Raw genomic sequence first — 17,731 nt, 5'->3', positions numbered from 1 at the left:
CATCAACAGTTGCAATACCAATTCAAAACAATTTTGGAAAAAAAACAAGTCAAATATGCCTACATAATCAAATGAATGCTTGCTTACCAGCTGTTTCACAAAAACTATGCGACCATGTAAGTGCTCCTAGATAATGCAGAAACCGATTCAACATGGGCATACAATTACTTCAATTAACAAATCTACAGAAATTCAATCACGTGCAACTGTGCAAACATACACATGTATAACAGAACAAATACTTTATAAGCAGAAAGCCTTAAAATTCACAAACACTTCACATGCCATGATATAAACCCGTTATCCTCAATTTAAAAAAAAAAGATTCATATAAAATATTGACAGTCCCCTGTCCAAATGTTATTTAATGTATCCAGTATGAATAATTTTATTTCTTACTGAAAAACAGAAAAATACAGCTAGAGAGCCTTAGATTTTAGAGTCTGTTCAACTTACACCCCATAAAATTGCAGGGTACAACTGTACTACAGTAAGAGTTTGCACTAATTTAGGTCTACTACTTTTTATATTAATGTGATTTAAATTTCATAATTAAAGATTAAACCTAGACATATATAGATTAAGTGTTAACTTTACAATTGATTATTTCAAATATCACAGAACTGCCCAAAGTCTAAGAAAATTCCCTGGAAGTGTTACCAATAACAACATTATGAATTTCAAAGAAGCCTGTAGTCATACCAGTGTTCTGTAACAGTCTGTGTAATTTTTAATATTCCTTGCACATATTATTTTATCTGAAAACAGAAAACTTTCCAGATTTGAAATTGCAACAGTCATAAAACAGCAACAGACATTTTTAATATATATATTTTGCTTTGATTTTGAACTTTTACTTGCCCAAAGGCTCATTTATATGTTCTTTAATCCATTCATCATATTCATTCTTTTTTTTCCATGGTGCTCAAATCAAATTTTCACAAGCATCCGCTTGGAAACTTTTGAAGTAACATACAACAAAATAGGATGGTTTTCATAAACATGCATCTACCATATATGAATTATGTTATTTGAATAATTAATTCACATCTTTGAGGTAACTTTTACACTAGGCTAGCTAGGCTATTCCTCTACAAAACAAGCATTTCAGTATTCCACATAATATTGTCTGTAAGTGGTTTTCCTATTACATCACTCCAAGAAAGCAAAAAATTCTAAAAAATAATACATAGATCCTGAGATCATTTGCTACTTTTGGAGAACAATCACAAATGGGCAAATTGTAATGCTAATGTACTCAAATTGTCCTTCCCTCAAGGAAAAACGCCAATGATGACCATTCCTACTAGCAAACACATACCAAAACCGAAACATCAAGCTGAAGAAGAACTATTAGATAGTAACATACTTCCATAACTAATATTTTTATTTTAAACATAAACAGGCACTTTTATCCAGTTTTTACACAGATGCAATTCCCTCTTTTCCTTTTTTCTTTCTCAGCTTTCTGACTTCACTTTTACAGAGACCACTTAGCAAGTTTCAGTGTTTAACTTTTAAAGAAAAAAAAATAATAGAATCATCTTGTGATTCGTCCTTACTTCTTTCACACAAATCTTAAATTATATGCACATCAGCAAAATACAAAATGTTGGTTTGGAAGCAGAGAAGTCATGCATTCAGAATATATGCATAGAAATCAAATATGTGCACAGATATTTCCATTTTCATGATTATTAATCATGGACTTGTACGTTTGGCTCAAATATATGAATACTGAAAAGCAAAACTTGCATTATCTTATTTAATTCAAGGTCAGTGTGTGTTAAGCAGTAAAAATAAATTTTGTGAATACAGGTGCAAAATATCCTCTTCCAACTAACTGGAGCATGTTTATTACAGCTGAAATTAAAGTACTGGTTAGAGAAGTGAATTCTGTGGGGACTGATACACTAAGCATCATTTTAAAAGAAAATAAGAGTTCCTGTCCCAAAGAATCTGCATTTTCTAACAAAGATCAGGGCAAAGACTGGAGACATTAAAATACCATGTCCGAAGCAACATACAGCTAGTCAGTATCAGAGCTGGAAATAATGACTAGGTCCAAGTTTTTACCACTGACCTGTCTCACTGCAACCTCTTCACATTCCCTTTGGTAAAAATAATCTCTTCTAAGTCAGACAAGTTAGGTTTATTCCATAGAAGCAACCTAGATCAAATTCATCAGCCAAGCTGTCCAATGCTCAAACATAAACAAGCAAAAACCTAAGGCAAAGCTTTCTCATTTCAAATTTATTATTATTTTCTTTCATATACTGTTGATTTCCTGTTGTACATTTGATTCTGAATGGCACTGGCTACTATTTCTATGAAGCTACTTCTGCCCCAACTCTTGCAAAAATACCATATTCATGTCCCCAAAAAATTTGAGGAACACTTCCAATAAGACGAATTCATTACCTTTTTACATTTCCTACCAGATGAAATGTTGCAACCAGGCATGTCAATACATGGAAAAGCCTCTATTTCCAGATATCCTGAAGTTCACATACACAAATGACTACTGCATTGGGCTCAAACCACAATGTATTTTAGTCTCACAGTTAAGTAAACCAGCAGCCTCAGAGGAGCACTTAGCACAATGTATCAGGAAAACACTGACCAGTGTTCCCACCTGCTTCAATCCCCAACAGAAAAGAAGAAGAGCAGAGAGGAAAAAAAAAAAAAAAAAAGACTGAGAGTAATTGAAACTCTTATTATTAATGCCTTAGAAATAAGAACAGAAGTTTGCATAGGCTTTTTAAGGATTACCGTATCATAGTTGATGATACACCTCCTGAGAATTGTCAAAGAAGGAAAATTAGATATAAGGTACTTTTCCTTGGGTTTTTTCCAAATTAAGAAGCTTCTGGTTTTGAAAACTACCAAATGAAAAGATTAGTCGCAGTCTGCAACAGATACAGCCATTATAAAGAGCATATCACAAATATTCTTCATTTTAAACAAAACCAGTTCATTTCTTGGGTTTGGTTTGTTTGTTAGTTTTTTTCCCCAAACATATTACACACTAATCCTGTCTCATATAATACTTTTGCTCATATAGGCACACAAAGTATGCAGTACAATCTATAAAATCATAGAATCATTTAGGCTGGAAAAGATCTTTGAGATCATGAAGTCAAATCATTAATCCAGGACTGCCAAGTCCATCACTGAACTACGTCCCTAAGCACCGCATCTACAGGTTTTTTAAACATCTCCAGGGATGGCGATTCAACCACCTCCCTGGGCAGCCTGTTCCAGCGCTTGACCACCCTTTCAGTGAAGAAATTTTTCCTAATATCCAATATAAACCTCCTCTGGCACAACTTGAGGCTGTTTCCTCTTGTCCTCTCCCTTGTCACCTGGGAGAAGAGACTCACTCCCACCTGCCTACAACCTCCTTTCAGGCAACTGAGGGCAGTAAGATCCTCCCTGAATCTCCTTTTCTTCAGACTAAACAACCCCAGTTCCCTCAGATGCTCTTCAGGAGACCTTTGCTCCAGACCCTTCACCAGCTTCATTGCCCTTCTCTGGACACGCTGCAGCCCCTCTCCTCTATGTCCCTCTTGCAGTGTGTGAGAACAAAACTGAACAGTGTTTGAGGTGCAGCCTCACCAGTGCCAAGTGTGGGGGGACAATCACTGCCCTTGCCCTGCTGGCCACACTGCTTCTGACACCAGCCAGGGTGCTGCTGGCCTCCTTGGCCACCTGGGCACCCTGCTGGCTCATGCCCAGCTGGTTGTCAAGCAGCACCCCTAGGGCCTTTTCTGCCAGGCAGCTTTCCAGCTGCTCCGCCCCAGCCTGTAGCACTGTGTGGGGTTGCTGTGACTCAAGTGCAGGACCTGGCACTTCTGGGACTTCCCCGGTTACCCAGGACTGTTGATGACTGGCGGAGAGTGGCTTAGTGAGCTCCTCTGCCAGCTCCCTCAGTACCCTGGGGTGGGTCCCATCCAGCCCCATAGACTGTGTGTGCCCAAGTGGAGCAGCAGGTCACTCTTTCCTCCTGTGCCTTTAAGATCTCCTTCTTGCAGAATGTCCAGCCTTCCTGGACCCCCTGGCCCTTCAGGACTGTCTCCCAAGGGATTCTGTCAATCAGTCTCCTAAACCAGCAAAAGTCTGCCCTCTAGAAGTCTATGGCAGCAGTCCTGCTGACCCCCGTCCTTATTTCTCCAAGGATCAAAAACTATCACCTCATGATCGCTATGCCCAAGATATCCTCTGACCACCACATCACCCACCAGTCCTTCCCTGTTTGTAAACAGCAGGCCCAGCGTGGCACCTCCCATGGTTGTGTCACTGACCAGCTCTGTCAGGAAGTTATCTTCCACACACTCCAGTGTAGGAAAATCACCTGGGGGGTGGGGTGGGGTGGGGTGGGATTAAATAAAATTGCGTCCTAACAGAAGAGTAGTATTACAGAAAGCTTTTTTAGGGTAAAGTACAGCTATCACCTTCAAGATGGTTGCCATGCACAGAATCTACATCACCACAGTTCCCTAAGCAATACACCCTGCCATCTCAGCACACGCTCATAGGAGTGATGGAGGATGGAGCAGATGGGAGACACTACGGCTGTGCTCAGTTGTGCTCTCTGCAGGAATGGGAACTTGATGGCACCACACAGCTGATACGCTGCATACCAGTTGTCACGCGAAGAATCCGTAAGATGTCTGCAGCTGAGCCAACCATTGTGGTGAAATTACTTTCCACAGATGAAATAATCTCATCGTAATACTAATGTACACCTCCATCTCAAAGTACTACTGCAACTCACTGGGCACATGATAACAGTAACAACAATACATATGACTACAGCCACTCAAGCTCCACTTAAATGTCATGGAAATGGACTAGTCCTGGACTGATTAAGTCCAGACCAGGGGAAACTGCTCTCTGAATTCCCGCATTACCCTGCTCTCATTCAGTATTCACAGAGCTAGGTCAATCCAACTCACTCTAAGTTGTTATGAATGAAGGGACTTCAAATCAAGGTAGTCAGCCTTGGGGAGCATAAGTAACACAGAACAGATAGTGAAATGCACACCATCATCTAAGTTACGCAGAAAGAAGCCTTTGAGTGAGGAAAGTTCTGGCTGTAAGAGGAAACAGGATTGCTATCCACTGACATTAACAGAAGTTGAGAATAAGACAGATAATTGTGGTAGTGGGAGATCACAACCTCCAACTCAAACAGCCTCCCTGAAAGAGGGCAAAACCCTGACTGAGGAGCACACATAGCTAGTAGAGAACTTAACTTCAGTAGTGCTATCTGAGGATGCATACTAATTTGCATCAGAAGAAAGAAACTTGTAACTAATCCTGTGTATGATAAATGAATATGCAATATACTATGACATATAAAAAGTGGACAGATGAGGGGAGAAGCAGGGGAAGACTCCATTGCCAGTGGAATCACTTGACAGGCTGAACTTGTCTTCTCCCCACATAGGCACACCTATTGGGTAAGAGCTTTGTCTTATGCATGTTTAATAACTAACTCATGCTAGCTGTTATTAGTGATTATAGTTTGGTTGTATGTAGTTCAGTTGTATATCATTTCATGCTTGATTTTGCAGACACTATCACTGGCAATCACAAGCCTTAATTTGTCATGATTTCACATTAAAGAGTGTTATTTTGTAAATTGTTAGTATTAATCCTCTGTGGGCACTACCAGTTGCCAGCAGCAGGTAACATATTCAAAGCGGGAAGACCTGCTGAGGCATCCACCTTATGCTTTTGGCATGATTCCCTGAACAAGTCAGTCAAATTACCCTCCGATCCAGCAGGACTGTTCAGTGAAGGGTCCCTGTAATGGTACGCTGACAGAGTGGTCAGGCACAAGGGTCTTGGCTTTCCTGGGGTGCTGACAGACAGATCAAACACCCAGGGCTAAGGAAATCTCCCCCTCTCCGCCGCCACGCCACCCCACCCACCCACCCACTTCCATGTGACACTCCAGGAACCTCCTGGACTGTTTCCTCTCCACTGTGTTGTATTGCCAGCAAGCATCCAGTAAGCTGATACATGAGCACAAGGGTCTTGCAATCACAAGACTTCTCTCAGCTGCTTGTAGAATATTTCACCTGCCACTTCATCCTGGTTGGGTGGGCTATAATAGACTCCCACCAGGATATCCACCTTGTTGGCCTTCTGCGGCGAATGAAGAGATGGGACATGTGGATTTATTGTAAACAATCACGAGTTTATATATGTTTTCAGAAGCTGCGCTTTAAACAGATTGGTTCTTTAAGCTAAGCATTGCAGACTAGGCAATCCCTGATTGGTGGTTAACTATAAACAAAGGACACTAAGTAAGTGTTTACAGTCATCAATTAACAGCAAGGTGTTAACCTCTCCTTGCCATCATTCCTCATTCCCGGCATGACTCATCCTTTTGATTGTTATCTATGCATGCTCCTTGTCCTCCCAGGGTTTGTGGCCTACAAGCTCGAGCACAGTCCTTTCAGCTAACTGATAGTTACTTATGGTCCTGATTTCCAGGCCCCCTCCTGCAGCCTTCCCCTGATCCTTAACCACAAACATTAGATCTTGTTACCACCATCCAGCTCTAGGCAGGAACGCTCCCCCACATACAGAGCTACTCCACTGCCTCTCCTTCCTTGCCTATCCTTTCTGAAGTGTTTGTAGCCATTCACTGCAGCACTCCAGTCATGCCAGCAATCCCACCATGTTTCCATGATGGCAATTATGTCGTAGTCTTCCTGCTGCACTATGGCTTCCAGCTTCTCCTGTTTGTTGCCCATTCTTTGGGCAGCGGCACAGATGCACTTCAGCTGTGCTATCAATCTCACCTGCAAGCTTGGCATCCCACCCTCAGGCTCATCTCTAACAACCTCAGTTTTATTCTCTTCCCCATTCAAGTCTAGGTCAAAGCTCTCTCAATGAGCCCTGCTAACTCCTGGCCTAGGATCCTTTTCCCCCTTTGAGACAGGTGTACCTCATCTGTTGTCAGCAGGTCTGGTGCTGTGTAAACTGACCCATAAACAAAAAAAAACACCAAAATTCAGCCAGTGACATGAGGCCTGGAGCCAAGTATTGATCTGGGTGCACTTCCAACTACACACACCACCATTCCCTGCAACTGGCAGGATACAAGAAAACACTACTTCAGCTCCTGATACTTCAACCAGTCACAAGACGACCCTGAGGTCTCTCTCAATTGCCCTCAGACATGTTTCTGGACTCCATCACTGCCCACCTGGAAATCCAGTAATAGATAATAATCAAGAGGATCATACCAGACAAGAGACTTTTCTAGTAACATCCCTTACCCAGGCCGCAGGGAGGCAGCAGACTTCCCTATGGATTGGGTCCAGTCAGCGTACTGGGCCCTCTGTTCCCCTCAGAGTGGAGTCACCAAGGACAACCACCCTTTTTTTTTCTTAGCAGAGGCAGTCGTGATGTGTGGGGTCGAGTGACTCTCACTAGGCATCATCTCCAACCTGGACAGGCCTTTGTCCACATTATCATTTTCTTGGCCCTCAGGCTGCAGAGTCTCATACCTATTATATAAGGCACCTGAGAGGGTGAAGTAGGCCAGGAGGTGATTCACCTGCTGCCCCAAGCAGGGACCTGTTTCCATTCCTCCCCACCTCTTAGGACCCCTCCATCTGCCTGATGGCAAGCCGGTTGGGAATCCTCCACTTCCTGCAGTGTGTCCATCTGGTGCATTTATCTCAGCAATGGTAGAGAGTGGCTCCACCGGTCTATCTTCCTCTCATACTCCCTGATACTCTTAACCATTCCACTTCCTCTCCCAGCTCTGCCACCAGGCTGAGCAGATGGTCCACCTAGTCACACCTCACACAGTTGTTATCTCTGCTGCCCTCCAGTAGCAGTGACTGGCTCAGGCACCTGCTGCAGACCATGACCTGGACAGCTCCATGTTTATGTGGGAGCTCCATCTGGGTCACCACATGCCTTCTGGCACTAACTCCAGGCCAACTGGAAACCACAGCTAGGATTCTTCTGGGAGGGCAATGACCTCACCTCTTTGAGTAGTTAGGGTGATGCGTCCTCCCTGGCAACAACTGCCCCATGTCACTTGCACCCCCTGGGGGCTGCTATTGTATATGTGTGGGTTTTGGCACGTTCACCCCCAGCCCTGCCCATGCTGAGTCGGAGCTGCCACCGGTCAGGTCTCAATGCTTCCCACTCTGGGGGGGTGGGGAGTGCTGGTGCTCCCATCCTCTCTGTGCTTGCTTCACAGAAAGCTCCCCATGGTCCCTTGACATGATCCTCCACTTCACAGCACGTCTGCTGGAGTAGCATGCCTCCTCAGTCCACTGAAATGGTGGTTATGCACACCTGTCTTTGTTCTCTAAGCAACATACCAAAGAAAGCAAGCACATTACATATGAATAAACAAACTGATACAGAAGAAAATCTGTCTCATCTCAGTGGCTGGTCATAAGGCACATTCTAATTCTTTTGCTAGATGCCCAGGAAACAGGATTAGAAACTGTAACAGTTAAAATAATGCTATATCTATAAACAACATGAAAATAAGATTATTTTTTTTTTTGTGGAACCCATGCACGTAATCCACAGAATGATACATAGCTAGAATCTCCTGCTCAAATACATACGTGTTAATGATATAAACCTGTCAAGCAACAGATCTCACGGTGATGAATTTGCTGTTAAGTTTACTGTTCAAGATGAGAGGACTGCAGTAGTTAATCCCCACACAAACAAACAGGTTCCATAACACAGCTGCACATGTGAAAAATTCAGATCAGGCTTTCCTCTGTTGTCTATTTATCAGATTTCTATTCCCGTTTCCAGAGAACAATTTGAAAATATGACCTACATGTACTCTACCCTCAGAAATCAGAATGCAAATACACTACAAGGTTTTAAAAATGTGAGGGGTTCAGTTTTGTTTTGTTTTACAGGAAGCAGGAAGGAGGGAATAGGCAGGGGAAAACCAAGAACAGCAGGTTTTGTTCCTCTTCTCTCAATTTTTAAATGTCTTGACTTTGCAACATTAGCTTAAAAATCCAGTGATGAAGCCTACTATTCCCATGGACAATTTAAAATAACTAAGGTAGGATTTCTTGACCTGTACTGTGTCCTGCTGGTTTGAAAAGTGGCAGAACAGATATGGCATAAATAATTCCATGATATAACACTGTATCAGACAGTCTCTGACAATCACTCTCCATTAGGGGAGGAATATCTCCTGTAAGATACTGAATATACCATTGTTCAAAGGGCAATACAACGATAGTTAATGTACTTCTAATTCTCATTAAAAAGAAGGATAACATGATCACCACTACAAAGAAAACTATTTCCATTCAAACAGTACCTCTCTATCTTCATATACACACATTGACTGTAGTGTTATTATTTGCTCCAGTATATACCAGCCTAAAAGACCGAGTTCAACATCTGGCAGATCAGGACTTCCCAGTTTATACTATAAATACCCTATTTTGTTTTGATTTGCCAAAAACTAGTTTAAATCTGCCTTAAGAAGACATACTCTGTTGCTTTTGTAAAAATGGAAACAACTGACAGCTAGAGAGAAAACAGTATACACCACCTTCATTAGTTTGCATAAAAGAGGTACCACAAAGCTCTTTCTTAAAAGAGTAGTAGATCAATACCTATTAACTGAAAAGCATTTGGAAAAAAATTGTGAAACACTAAAAAGGTCAGTTTTGCAATTGTCAAAATACAAATACTGGGAAAACAGGTATCAGCAACAATTTTCTTTCTACATTACAGACATTTACCTTTGCAACTCCAGCCCTATGAGCACCTTGTGATTCCATGTATGCCAAGTATTTGTTGAACTCCCTGAATTCATCCATCGAAGGCCTAAAAGTCATGATTTTGCAGCTTGGGTTTGGAGGACTATCTGAGATGACAGCAGCCATTGCGGTTCACATTCAATCCAGCTTTAAAAAAAAAAAAAAAAAGAGACAGAAAGAAATAAAAATAATGTACACTGATAAGAATAATCTGTAAAAGAAATTCCGACATTCAACATACACGTTTCATACAGGAAAAAAGCTTCTGAAGTCTTCTGCCTATGCTAGTATGAAAGGGACAAAACAAATGTTTACTTTTTCTCCTTACTCCTTTAAGAATACCCAGCATGAACACTGACATTTACACAGTCTAGTACAAAACCTCTGTTTTTTATGGCACATTTTCTCAAGTTAACCTTTAACATCTTGTTAACACCTTGCTGTGTTGACCCATCTCCAGGTTGTTGTATTTCACTCTCTACAGATTTATACTCCACAGGCACAACCTAGAGTAACAAAGCTACACGTTTAATAAAATATCGCTATTCCCATTTAGTATATGGAGGAAACCAATTACTCACTTTGCACTCACACTGCAAACACAAAGAAAGAGCACCTGGATTCCTAACTCTTACATCAGCAGTTTAACAGCAGGACTATATTAGCTCTTACTCTCTGAAACTACTTCAACAGAAACAAAGCATGCAAGTGAAACACATAAACACAATCAGTGTCTCCTCTTATTTCTATTTCTGCATTGAGGATGGCTAAAACCAGTCATATTTTCTGTTTCATACCATGACATCGTACTCATGAAAGGACTGATCTTTAGGCAACTGACAGATATATTTTAGCTTCAGCAAGTGCTGCAATTTCCAACTATACATCACCACGTGCCACCTATTGTTCATAAAATTCTTCCTTAATCTTATCAAAATGCTCATCCCAGAATATAGATAACTCAACTGTGGCTAGCTTTTTAGTGATTTTGCTTTCCTGAGCATGTAATTTAACTCATTCCTCATTTTCTCCATTTGCAAAATGCATGCAAGTATGTTCTTTATGCCACACACTGCCACCATAAGTTTTGCTTTTATGTCAGTGTATTAGCCACGAATTTCATTAGCTTCATGTCCCTTCTAGCTTGGTATGAATCACTGCACAAGAAAGTTCTATATATGAGATACTTTTATGTCTTTCCATGTTTCACTCTCCTACTGGTATTCCAACATCTAACACGCTTTTTGTGTCCTCAGTTTTCCTCTCATTTTGCCTCCTCTTTACACCCAGCACACCAATCCCCATTCTTAGCACTTAATTCCTTTTTCCACACTCCCACGTTCAGTAACATCCTGTTCCCCTCCCCACACTATCTTCCATCCTTGTTTGAGCTGTAACTATAACTAGATTTCTGCAATTCTCCCATTCTGAAAACCAGTACTACTTTAATTTGGGGGTATTTTTGCATTTAAATTATCAAGTCCATACAGGCCAAGACACCTCAACATGTACAAGCAGGATAACTTCCCCCAGTAGCAAACAGCTGACTTGTACATAATACACCCTTCATTTTTTCCCATCTATTGAAGTTCCACATACAATCTTGCTACTATAACCAGTGCCAGGAAAATGAAACTTGGATTTATAACGAAAGATGAAGCTACGCTTTTGTTCACTGGAAAATGCAATAGACAGTATTTACTATTTGTAATGCTTCACTGACTGTAAAGTGATGCCAGAAATACATTGAACAAGACATTTGATTTCTCTGTATAAAACCAGCTTTTAGGCTTTCACCTTTAGATCTATTAAGTATCTACATGAGTGAAATACATATATACATACACACACAACCCACCTCTACAAAACAAACTGCAATTTTTTCACTAGGGAAAAAATGTTAATAGTCCTTCATTCATCATCATTTTGCGCCTTTCAATCGCTTCCACTGATTATATTCAAGACACCCAGCAGTCAACAGTTAATTCACCATAGCACCCTTAGATTAAACTCATAACCCTACAGATTAACACCCTTCCCTCAACTCTTCCAGTATTCTCAAATATAGTCAGTGCAGTTTTGGAGGGTTTGCATGGGAGAACAAAAAAACCACTTCATTCTTAGTTGGTGTTTGGTTTTTTTGTTATGGTTTGTTGTTGTGTTTTTAAAGCAAATTACTTCAGCATCCACTTATGAACTTCTCTTTTACATCACTAATATTCGTTCCTTCAGTGGATATTTCAGAAGGAACATTTCAGAAGTGCATTTTATCCACTTACCTGCCTATCAAGTCCAGCACTCCCAAAGTCGAGCATTCCTAAAGCATTAATTGGGGCGAGTGGGGTGGGGGGGGCGGGGGTGAGAAAGGAGGCACATTGCAACAACTGGTAATTGGAATTATGTTCAGTTAACCAATAACTGAACTGCTGTTTCATTACTTCAATATCTTTCAGACATTGTCCTGGTTTTAGCTGGGATAAAGTCAGTTTTCTTTTCAGTAGCTGTTACAGTGCTGTGTTCTGGATTTAGTATAAGAATAACACTGATAACACACTGGTGAGTTTAATGGTTGCTTAGTGTTGCTTATATTAAATCAAGGACTTTTCAGTTTCTCAGGCCCTGCCAGCAAGAGGGATGGAGGGGCACAAGAAACTGGGAAGGGACACAGCCAGGGCAGGTGACCCAAGCTAGCCAAAGGGATATTCCATACCACAGAACATCACGCTTGGTATACAAACTTGGGGGATTTGGCTGGGGCTGCCGACCGCTGCTCAGGGACTGGCTGGGTATCGGTCAGTGGGTGGTGACCAGCTGTATTGTGCATCACGACTTGGTTTGTTGTTGGGGTTTTTTTTTCATTGTGTATTTTATTCCTCTCTCTTTCTCCTTTTCATTACAACTGTAGTTGTTACTATAGTATTTCACTTTATTTCAATTATTAAATTGTTCTTATCTCAACCCACGAGTTTTACCTTTTTCCAGATTCTCCTCCCCATCCCACCACGGAGGGGGGCAGTGAGCGAACAGCTGTGTGGTTCTTAGTTGCCAACTGGGGTTAAACCACTACAGACACAAAAATTTACCTAAGTCAAATCAGAGCTATTATTTCTGCTTAATTCAATGTGGTATCTGCAGACAATACAAAACTGGGAGGACCAGCCGATACACCGGAGGGTTGTGCTGACATGCAGAGGGACCTCGACAGGCTGGAGGAATGGGCTGACAGGAACCTCATGAAGCTCAGCAAGGGGAAGTGCAAAGTCCTGCACCTGAGGAAGAACCCCGGGCATATGGGGTACGTGCTGGGGGCCGGCAGGCTGGAAAGCAGCTTTGCAGAGAAGGCCTTTGGGGGTCCTGGGGGACACCAAGTTGAACATGAGCCAGCAATCCAGCAAAGGTGGCTAACAATGTCCTGAACTGCATTAAGAGGAATGCTGCTAGCAGGTCAAGATCCTCCCCTTTTATTCAGCGCTATTGAGGCCACACCTGGAGTGCTGTGCCCAGTTCTGGGCTCCCCAGTACAAGACAGATACTAAACTACTAGAAGAGAGTCCAGCAAAAGACCACTACAATTATGAAGGGGCTGGACCATCTCTTTCATGAAGGAAAGCTGAGGCATTTGGGGTGGTTCAGCCTAGAGAAGAGAAGGTTCTTATCTGTGTGTATAAACACCTAACGGGATGGAGAAAGAAGAGGGAGACAGGCTTTTTTAACTGATGCCCAGTGACAAGAGAAATGGCAATGGACACAAACTAAAACACAGGAAATTAATTCCATCTGAACACCAGGCAACACTTCCTCACTGGGAGGGTGGTCAAACACTGGAAGAGGTAGCTCAGAGAAGTTGTGAAGTCTCTGTCCCTGGAGACAGCCAAGGCCTACCAGAAAAGCTCATATACTCACATCAAGACAAAATCTTGTTAACGCTACCAGTACTTACATAATCCAAGATGCAAACACATTTTACTGGTCAGTTATGGTGACAAGGGAAGTGCTTTTTAGACAACTCCTGTAATATTTCTGCGTAACTTGTACAAACATAACACACGATACTTCAATGTGTACATTCGACTACTCAGCTGCTAGAACAAGGTGACAAAAGACTGCAATAAACTTCAGGGGCTGTCAAAGCAAAAGGGGGAACCAGACAAAGAGGAAAAAAGAAAAGAATAACTTTCTGCATGCTTTGACATTACTAACTAAACCTGGATATGGGAAGAGTTAATTACCTAATCTACAGAAGAGAAATGTACCATATTACATGTACCATATCACACACTTTATTCTGCATGATTCTCTTGCAAGTGCAGAATCTACACGATTGTTTCCTCCATATCCTAAGAAAAGAAAAGGATCTCTGCACCCCACTGCTGTCAACTGAATCTTAAGCATCCAAATTAGTACCAGGCAGCTACAATTTCCAGCCTTCCCTGTCAACACCAAACTGCTTTTTGTAATGCCTATACCTTACCATAGTGTTAGTTTCCACCAATAAATATGTTTAACATTTTGACAGTTAGCTGTTCAACACCATTCTTCCATGCAGAATCCTTCATACCCTCGCAAGAACAAAGAATATATTATTCCCACAATTGAGAAACATCTTCCAAGTTTCATTTATTGACACCAAATATAGAAATCTAAACTAGCAATTGTGTTTAAGCAAATCACAAATTTAATGTTTAATTAAAATACAAGCAAGGCACTGATCTACACAACTAGAAAATACTCCATTAAGACAGAATGAAGCAGACCAGAAAAACAGCATGTGTTAATTTCCAGTTGGTTAAAATGCACAAAAACTTACATGAAACCAACTTTCAGTATTATAGTATTCTCCCTCCACCATAATACTAAACTGTCAGATCTCCTCCAAAGGCTATCCACTTATTTTTGCTTCTAATGTAAAACGAACCAGTACTTTGAGTTCCAATCCTCACCAGCAGGAAACCAAAACTTTCTGGTTTTAAACTACGGAAGATTTGACACAATTGTTCTTCCAAAGATGCTTTGTGGGAGGCATCTTGACTTGCCAAATGGTGTCCCCTTTGGCCTCAGTACTGAAAGCACTGCCGAACAAGAAAGGAGAAAAACCACTGCCTGCTAAGTCTGCTCTGCTAATACACAAAATGATTAGCTAATATGGAAAATTGCTAAATAACTATGGGCCATTTTTGTCTTGCCTGCATCATAACCTAAGTGTGTTGGTAAGCTGATCTTCTAAAATATGATCTCTATGTTCAATATACAAAATATCAATGCCCACAGCCTTTACTCAACAACCCAAATTCAACAAATTAAATAAAGCAAGCTCCAGTAAGTGAGAAAAAGAAGGAAGACAAGAAGAAAAAAGAACAAAGCTTTGAGGCTTATCACTTCTCACAGATAAAGTAGTCAAAACACACATTTTTCCCTTCTCTTTTTGCAGATTTTCACCCACACTAACTATGGGACAACAAACATTTGAGGAAGAACTTATCTTGAGGAAAATTTTTCACATAACTGACACAAAAACAATTTTTTCCAGAGAAAGGCATGCACGAAAAGCCACAGCATTGAGGCTGATCTGAAAGAAAATGCAAATCAATCCATGTGAAAGCAGTTATCAGATACAGAAGTTTTCAATTAAAAAAAAATTACAAAGCATTCATTATAAAGTACTACCCACCACCTTTTAGAAATCATTCAGGAAAAACACTTTATTGAAAAAACTTGAGGAAAACTACTTTTTTTTCCACCAACCTCCTATTTGCAGAGTTTGTTTTGCAAAAAAAGTGCAAGAGCTGAAAAGGAAACAAGTAGAAAACCGGGTCTTAAGCTGTAATAGTCTAAGCAGCAACTTTATTTACAACATAAGTAAAATCTCCATAAGCTCGTCAAGGAATTTATTTTTATGACATATATGGGTAGATTCACTTCTGCATTTTCCTGCATAATTTTTAAAAACTTTTTAGCATAATCTGTAAGTAGGTATCATCCAACTCCTTGTATTGTTTGGTATAGCAAATTCAAAGATGAAAGATACTGCAATAGTGCACAGTCCATGACTAGCTACAGGAATGACTTTCAGGTAATTGGAAACATAAAAGCATCGTTTGCATGTCCAACTATTACTGAGCACACAAACAGCTAATCTCAATGTAATCTGGTTTTGCATACTTATGTTTGAATTGTTCCTTTAATAACAGTTAAGTATGCATGTAAATTATGTCTGCCTAGTTTAAGTACCTGGCTTAGAAGAAGATACTGTTTATTAGGCATTCCAAATCTGTTCTTTAGGTTATTTGACTGCATTAAATGTTAAAATAAATTTACAGGCCACAGTGTTTTGTATTTGTGATAAGAAGCATTTGTAAGCCAAATCCCATGGTCAGGCACATATTGATCAGACATCCAGCAGTCATCAAGAAGAATCAATTAAGCTTAAAAATGTTAGGAGTATTAAATCATTTAATCAACTATAAAAACTTAAGAAACCGTAAGTCTGGATAGGTAACCATATTCTGAGGCTCCTAAAACCATCTCAGTTTGACTATAAAGCTCGATGTGGTTTAACAAACTTCAAGTTCACATTTCTGTGTTTGATACTACCTTTGCAGCAATTATTTCCAAAAACATAAAACTGATGTATTTTGAACCCATAAATATTGAACTGAAAAATGACCTGAATTTATTCCATAGGCATTCCTCTCCCACACCAGCTTCACAGTATGCAAAAACATCTTGAAATAATTGATCTGGGACAAAGGGCAAGAAGGAAAACAAAAAAGCCAAACACCTCATTCTTATTTTCAACCTCTAGTGCAATGAGGTTTTGCTTTCTTCTTAATGAAAACACAGGCATAAAATCTGTAGTCTTAGTTGGAAGCAGCATGTGACAACTTTCAGCAATAGCAAGTCAGACCTACCAAGTTTCCACAGTGGCTAGCAGCAAATACCTAGAAAAACATAAGTGTAGGGGTAGCTTGTAATTATACTTCTCTAGAATCCCATCTCAGTCTTCAGCATAGGGCTCCTTAGATGGATCAAGGAATCCTCAGAGGCCACATCAGTTTATTATTATTTTTTAAACACTGAGTAAAGGTTTTTCCTATCATATACATTGGCCCTAACTCTGCTCCAACAGCTATTTAATCGTGCCTACCTATATGGATAAGACCACACCATTTCCCAGATCAGTCTCTAGGAAGGAAATTGCTCTTACATGCATCTGTATCTGCACTTTGCCTAAAGAAAACCATCAGCTGCCAGCAATCAGTAACATCAGCACCACTCCAAAGCGAGGATGAATAAGGTAAGTATGACTGGCAGTGGTTCAGTTTACCCTCATTTCAGGAACTAAAAAGGAAATCACGGTTGTGTTTTCCATTGTCTTCTGTTTGGAAGGTACTTCTGTGAAGCAATACCATCAGCTAGCTATCACAGCTCAAGGAAAAATAAGGGTAAGTGAGCCCAAGACCCATTTTATACCACAGTCGTTTTCACATTCTGTTTCCTTAAGAATGTGAACAAAAAACTACAGAGTGACAACAAATAGCCTGCATTAGGCTGCTACAAGTTTCTTTCTTGTGGGCAACGTTTCAGCCTAAAAACTGCTGGTTTAGTAGTCACAAGGTAACTTCCCTCACTGCTGTCGCTAACGTCTCAGAAGAAAAAGTGCAAAGAACCACAAATCTGCAGTTTAATAATATCAAAAATAAACACTGTTTATGCTCTGAGGCAGAATAAATCTTTTAAAAACACAGAGGCACGCAGTGTTTTTCCTCACACAGTTAACCTAGCAGAAAAAAAAATGTTTTGTACACAATTCTCCTTTCAGACTGGCAATTAAAGTCAACCGCAAAAGAGAGATGGCTCGTAATATAAGACATGCCATGATCCCGAACCTGGCTCCAAAAGCGTGAAGCAGTGGCACCTGAGCATCGTGCTCAGAGAACTGCTTT

At 40.6% G+C, this 17,731-nt stretch overlaps 1 protein-coding gene across 14 annotated transcripts in view; it reads right to left on the bottom strand.

Moving 5' to 3' along the window:
* Positions 1-17,731, bottom strand: part of KDM4C (lysine demethylase 4C) — a 308,684-nt gene that overhangs the window by 266,968 nt on the left and 23,985 nt on the right. For all 14 annotated transcript variants that reach the window (XR_013924893.1, XM_080372288.1, XM_080372287.1 and 11 more), the window contains one exon: positions 9,771-9,935. Coding sequence is in view for 13 of the 14 variants with exons in the window: in XM_080372288.1 (XP_080228414.1) it covers positions 9,771-9,914 (144 nt within the window). In the remaining variant the exon portion in view is untranslated. The remainder of the gene's footprint in view (positions 1-9,770; positions 9,936-17,731) is intronic.

This window comes from Falco punctatus, assembly GCF_963210335.1.
Source record: "Falco punctatus genome assembly, chromosome: Z".
Taxonomy (NCBI): domain Eukaryota; kingdom Metazoa; phylum Chordata; class Aves; order Falconiformes; family Falconidae; genus Falco; species Falco punctatus.
Note: the sequence above shows the minus strand (reverse complement) of the source record. Positions and strands in the feature narration are given on the sequence as shown.